Below are 7,279 nucleotides of genomic sequence, written 5' to 3'. Positions count from 1 at the left end.
ACATATCTGTAGAGTCTGATTTGGAATTTTAGTTAGCAGGCATCTTGAAAAGAAATTATAGTTTGGCGTTAGGCTGAGTAGTTGGAAAGGGGAACACAGTGGGGAATTGCCTGGAAGAGAAGAAGCAAGTGATACATTAACCAGATGAAAGACATGCAAGGCATTGTGAAGAAAGTTTATGGCATTTACTATAATATTCCTGAAATTACTAACAAGCAATAATTTCTCATGAAGCATGGAAGAGGGAATTTGTGTGTCTAGTGAGATGGACAGACACTATAAAGATGAACAGCATGAAACTAGGCAGAAGGAATCAGCAGAACCTTCGATATCCTTGAGCTTTTCCCCCCCTAGTATTCTGACATCAGGCAGAGGCAGCCCAATTGTAGCTATGCTCTGGTGCATACAGGCTTACAGCCTTTGGTTTCAGGGCACGGAAAACCTTCTTCACTCCCAGGCCTTCCCCTAATTGTGATGTTAGAACTTTTATCTTACTGAAGATATCGGCTTTAATGTCACAATAAGCATCAGATTTGTGATTGGGTCAGAGGACAAGTTCAAACTGAGGTATGAGTGAGAAGGGCCACAAAAGTTTATCAATATCACAGAATACTTTGTATAAGGAAAGATGTGAGATCACAGATCTGCAAGTTGGATGGAATAGTGCTGGAAGTGAGCGAATGGATAACAGCACATGGCTCTATAAAGCATTGGTGTGTGCAAAGCTTGGGGTTCCTAAAAAAGAAAAGACTAGAGGAAATAAGAGGCACTGCGAGTTTAATGTTCACTTACATCAGTTAAAGGAGGAGTGAATCTAATCAAGTAATATAGGGTCATCTGTGCTCAGTCCAGTTTCTTCAAGGGAAAAACCTAAAATGCAAAAGGAACCTCAAAAAAATCATCAAATTAAGCCTCCTGGCTCTGAGTAAGTGAATTTGTAAGAAGACCGAACACTGTAGGAAATGTGGCATGAACTAAAGAGTTGGGGTGATGCTGTGAGCGGGGCTCCTCTACTTTTGTATTCTGAGTTCAGGTCCATTATCTGTGTTGAGCCATCAGTTGAGCAGAGATCACATTTGCTAATAAATTAAATTTATGTCATAAAAGCCATAGCTGAGTGCATCCAATTTGGCTGAGAGCAATCAGGAAAGCTGTTTTCCAAATTGTCGTCGTATAGCCCTAGAAGGCATACAGAAAAAAATTATAAAGAACAATGTGTTCACAGTTTATCAACAAGCTTTCCCTACAATGGAGCAAATTAGATTGAATGTAAACTAGTTACTCATATAAACATATACACTAAGACAGGATTCTAGCTGGTTAAGAAAACTGCAGTGAGGATTCTGCATTGTATATGAGATTGTTTCCTATTAAAATGAAGGTGATGATAACAAACAACATTTATTAAGCACCTTCTGTTGACCACACACTGTAGTGGATACTTTTCTTTAAATTCTCACCAGCTTGTAAAGTGTTATTCCCATTGTGCTTCTTAGAAAACTGTAAGGTGCTGGAGGAAAATTGACTCATTCAAAACAACACTGCCAATAGTAGGTAAACACAAAGATTTGTTCCCAGTTTTGTGGGTTCCAATGCCCACATTTGTTTTAACCACTGAACTTTGCTGCTCTAAATCCCCAAGATTTTATACCTCTGAAATAGCCTGCCTCTTCAAAGAATACATGAAGGCAATCATGAGATCTGGCATACATTCTTCCCTGAATATTAGGTGGAGGAGGTCTGGAAAGTGCAAACCGTATCAGTAATGGTCACACATTTGACCATATCCAAACTTTCCCCTTAATGTGTTTCTCTTTGGGAAAGATAAGCCCCTCGCTGAAATTGATTGGAGCCTTGTATCTTTGCTGCCTCTGCCCTCCTAGGCATAAGCTCACAGAGCACTGTGTGCAAGACCCTTCATATACACCTCTGTTACAGGGATTTATCCCTCTCTTTCCTGGAAGTCATATCATTTGTTGACTCTGAGCTGTGATCAGATTAACACTGTCACCACACTCCTCTTCTTCAGTTAGTTCCTAAATCTCTGAAAACAAAAAACAGTGGTTGATCCTGTTCACCAACATCTTTGGGCTTTCTGGTGTGGTTTAGCCTTTTAAATCCATGTACATTCCCAAATAGGAACATCTGTGCAGTTAAAAAATGGAGAGGCCCCTTTAAATGTATGTTCTCAGTTACTATATACACAGAGTAGCTGGTCTGTTAAGAAACAGGGGAGTTTAACTCTCCTCCCACCTAATGTGTACACACCCAAAGGGAGAAAGAGATATGGCAAAGAGCTGATTCTCCTTTGATAACTATATTCTACCTCCCCAGATTTCCTGACTTTTTTGTGCTGATCGTCACAGTATCTCCAGCTTTAAAAATAAGGCTAGTTATATATGAGACAAACATTAAATATTTGTGGTTGACACACGGATATAAATTTCCAGGCAGTGAAGTTCTCATACTCATCTTGAAAACTTTTAGCTAAAATGATTTCTCAACTTTTATCATGCTCCTCTGTTTATTCCCAAGCCCATGGTCCCACATACTCTGCATAATTCCTTTTAGCTTAAGTAACACTTGCTGTGGATTGAGTCCCCTTAGAGGCTGGGGTACTGGAAAGGTTGGATAAATTAGAGAATAGTATTCATTTTTTTTTCCCATAAAAAGACATTAGTCATCACTGTCCAGGTAAAGTCAAAGTACTCTTGTAAAATCACTTCTTGCCATTGTGGAATGGTAACATTGAGAAGGATTGGACTCTGCCCTTTCTTAGAAATCACCAGGTACTGCAGATAGAATGCGAATAAAGGATTGACCAAGATGGCTGAAAAAGCTTGGAACTTTCCGTTTCAGAAATAGAGTGAAGTCCAAAAGGGTTACCTTCAACACTTCAGGGAAAGGATAGCTGAAGCATCTTATGAGATTTCAGATGAAGATTGAGAAGATATATGTGAAAATATATCTATAGCTTAGTAAAAAGAGTGGAAACGACTGGAGTAATATTAAGTTCAAAAATAATTACTAAGTACATGGCCCCAGGTTAGAATCTATTCCAACTTAAAGGACAAGAAAAAAAATGCCCAAGATTACCCAGTGAACTATGTTTATAGTTTATGTCACTAAACTGATAGTCACACCTAATCTCTTCTTATACTCCATAAAAGAGAACGTGTGTGTATGTATGTGTATTTCTTTGTGTGTATGTATATATTCAGGTATATTCCTATAGCCTTAGTTAGGAGACAATTCTAGTTTATCTGAAGGCTTATTTGACCCATTTCTCACATTCACTTATTTTATTTAATCAGCATTATATATCAGGTATTATTCAAAGCTTTTTAGAAATCTTTAGAAATATTAACCCATATAATTCTCTTCTCTATAGGGAATAGATATGATTATTATTGCTATTTTATGGATGATGAATCTTTCTAAACATGATATAGCTAGTAAGTGTTACTCTTCTCTCATTTCTATCTCTGTTCTATCTTGTTCCTCCAGGTAATGTGATGCCATGTGGAGGTTTCTGACCACAGAGAACGTCCAGCACTCTTGGCCACAACATGGAATCTCCTAATCACACTGATGTTGACCCTTCTGTCTTCTTCCTCCTGGGCATCCCAGGTCTGGAACAATTTCATCTGTGGCTCTCAATTCCTGTATGTGGCTTAGGCACAGCCACAATTGTGGGCAACATAACTATCCTGGTTGTTGTTGCCACTGAACCAGTCTTGCACAAGCCTGTGTACCTTTTTCTGTGCATGCTCTCAACCATCGACTTGGCTGCCTCTGTCTCCACAGTTCCCAAGCTACTGGCCATCCTCTGGTGTGGAGCTGGACATATATCTGCCTCTGCCTGCCTGGCACAGATGTTCTTCATTCATGCCTTCTGCATGATGGAGTCCACTGTGCTGCTGGCCATGGCCTTTGATCGCTATGTGGCTATCTGTCACCCACTCCACTATGCCACAATCCTCACTGACACCATGATTGCCCGCATAGGGGTGGCAGTTGTAATGCGAGGCTCCCTGCTCATGCTCCCATGTCCCTTCCTTATTGGGCGTTTGAACTTCTGCCAAAGCCATGTGATCCTACACACATACTGTGAGCACATGGCTGTGGTGAAGCTGGCCTGTGGAGACACCAGGCCTAACCATGTGTATGGGCTGACAGCTGCACTGTTGGTCATTGGGGTTGACTTGTTTTGCATTGGTCTCTCCTATGCCCTCATTGCACAAGCTGTCCTTCGCCTCTCATCCTGTGAAGCTCGGTCCAAGGCCCTAGGAACCTGTGGTTCCCATGTCTGTGTCATCCTCATCTCTTATACACCAGCCCTCTTCTCATTTTTTACACACCGCTTTGGCCATCACGTTCCAGTCCATATTCACATTCTTTTGGCCAATGTTTATCTGCTTTTCCCACCTGCTCTTAACCCTGTGGTATATGGAGTTAAGACCAAAGAGATCCATAAAAGAGTTGTCAGAGTGTTTCAAAGTGGGCAGGGAACTGGCATCAAGGCATCTGAGTGACCCTGGAGTGTAGAAGGGACTTAATCCAAAATAAAAGAAACTTTTCAAGATAAAGAATCCTCAGTATGTAAGACCAGAAAGAGCTTTTAAGAGGGGGATAATGTCTTCTGCAGAACCTTCTAGACCATTTCCAAGAATGATAAATCACAGAGAAAGGCATTCTTTCTTTCCTTTCAGAGAAGTGTAAACATGGGAAGATTCTTGCCACCTGGGTAACGTGCAGATATTGAAAACAACCCATTGTGTTCTGGAGGGTTTCTACCCTGCTGCAGTTTAGAAGAGTCCCTGCATAGCCATAAGAGTCTCTTCTCATTTCCTGGCACCCTTTCAATATTCCAGGCATGGATTTCTAATTTTATACCTTAGGATATAGCAGCTATCTTGTCAGCTGCAAGAATCAGAATATAGGACAATATAGCCACAGTTAAAGAAGTTAATGACGCAAAAGATTTATTATGCTTTTCCATAAACCCTATATTTCTCCATTAGAGCTTCAAACCGAGAGCAGAAAAAAGATCCACCAATATCCACAATTTTACTTAGTGGCAGAACAAGGGCTTGAAAACTAGAATCCTTTAGTCGAAAACAATAGGACTTCTATGAATGAGGGCACAAGAGAGGTTAGGAATAACTCTTCATTTCTAGACATTTTCTATTTATCTCACAGGTACACTCCTGTCTCCAGCCTCTCGGGAACTAACCTAAGTCTGAATGACCTTGGATATCATCCCTCACAGGCAGGTTCCAAATATTCTTGTACATACATGCAATGGGAGGACCTTACGGAAGTCACTGACTTATCTCCTGAATCTATAAGAAACGGTCACTTATCCAAACCACTCAGAATGGGAATTCTTAACTATTAAATTATTCATTATTTATTAATTCATCTAGGTATTTATAATGAAAAGAAGATCAAGCTTGATTCTAGTTAACTCTGTGTGGTGATGGAAAGTTCCTAACTTATCCATGAAACTAAGATTGAAAACCAGTTACTGTACATACTGAGCTCTCTGTCCACTCCCTACCAAATAGCTTCAGACAATTTATCAAACACATTCTCTTAACAAATTAGCACTTTCAATTTTGAGTTCGCCAATGGTACACACCTTTTGCTTGTCATCCGCTCATATGCCATCCTACCCTGCTAGGTGGAGGGAACACAAAACTCCCTTGTGGAAGTTCACAGATGCTCCTGTCCTGGGAAAGTATCAGTCCTGAGGTAGAAAGCTAATGTCCAGCTCTTCAAAACTCTCAGTCTCTGTCAGGTATATAAGCGTTTTATTGGGATACTGCAAATATGTTGGGATAAACAATGTGCAAATAGTGAAACTCAGTGAAGTAGGCTGAACACTGTCCATTATTCAAAGAAAAAAAATCACTTTTTATAAGGAGATTACCAGTATATGGGCTGTCACTGGTTTTAATTTTTTTATTCTAATCCTCAAATTGAGATATTCTTAATAGATTTTTAAGAATCATATACCATTCTAACACTACAGTTTATCAACAAAATTACCTTTGTCTTCTCCAAATTGGCTGCTTTTCTAGCACAAAGACCTACAACCCCAACTGTGTAATAATCTTACACTGTATCATGGGTTTCTGTACTTTGTAGAACATTTCTAAAGTATATTGTAAGCAATATACTTATAAGTACTGCTTGTTCATAACTTCTCTTTAACTTGAATCTCAATGCTAGATGTCTATGTGTTCACCTTTTATGATTTGCAATAAGTTTATATCATGATCAACCCCTTATACACCTGCTACTCATGTTTGTAATATTACATTAATTTCAATTTCATAAAAAATGAAATGACAAAGAGTGAACTATTTCCAATTATAATCCTCATATAAACTTCTGATGTGTAAAGCCCTGATTTCGTCCTTTCTTGCTATATTTATGTGTTACCAATTTCTTTTTCTTTTCAAGAAAGCCTCTTATTCCCTTGGGAGCCCAGACCATCAGTCACTTCTTGCATTTCTGCTGTTTATAACCCATTTGAATTTACTGGCACCTTTGCCCTATAGAAAAATTTCTCATAACCTTAGTGATTGTTTTAAATGAAAGTTGATGAAAAATATTTTTGGAACTAATTATTGCTGCATTCTTATGTCCTATTCTTCCCTTGTATTACAATCTAACTTCAACCAGAAGTTGATGTTACCAGGGAAATACCTGTCATCAAAGTCAGCAGTAACCATTTTTAACTGAACTACCTTAAATTGTGTTATGTTATGACCTACTTCTCCAAAATCTATCCACTGCAATTTCTATGATCCCACACAATCCCAGTTTTTCTTTCATGTCTCTAATGTTTTTCATCCTCTTCTCCTTATTTTATTTTTAATGAACCTGACTTTTAAATGTTGCTGCTTCTCAGAGATCCATCTTTGGCTAACTTCTCACTCATTCCAATCTAAGTCCATAGCAATGGGGACTATGAAAGGAAGAGCTGAAAACCCAGAACAGTGTCAAGGCAGAGGGCTTCCTGCAGGAGACAGTAACTAGATATCTATGCAGAAAACACTGTGCTCTTCATTGCATTAGGAAACTTCTTTTGCCTTTTTTTTCCTTTAAGTTATGACCCATGGTGTGCTGGTGTGCTTAGCTAATTCCTTCCCACTGTCATTATCTCTTGCTTCTGATGATATCATCTTGAACTCAACTTGACTAAAAGCAGACTTCAAATTATATTAGTATTTGGAATCTGTTCCTTGTAAGATTAAGCAGTGGGTAA

At 39.0% G+C, this 7,279-nt stretch overlaps 1 protein-coding gene across 1 annotated transcript; it reads left to right on the top strand.

Moving 5' to 3' along the window:
* The first annotated feature begins 3,569 nt into the window (after window positions 1-3,569).
* On the top strand, window positions 3,570-4,535 carry COR52P3 (cOR52P3 olfactory receptor family 52 subfamily P-like). The gene is given in 1 exon segment (NM_001168865.1): window positions 3,570-4,535. A coding segment is annotated over 1 exon segment (966 nt).
* The last annotated feature ends 2,744 nt before the right edge of the window (window positions 4,536-7,279 follow it).

This window comes from Papio anubis, chromosome 12, assembly GCF_008728515.1.
Source record: "Papio anubis isolate 15944 chromosome 12, Panubis1.0, whole genome shotgun sequence".
Classification (NCBI taxonomy): Eukaryota; Metazoa; Chordata; class Mammalia; order Primates; family Cercopithecidae; genus Papio; species Papio anubis.
This window is presented reverse-complemented; position numbering and strand designations above follow the sequence as displayed.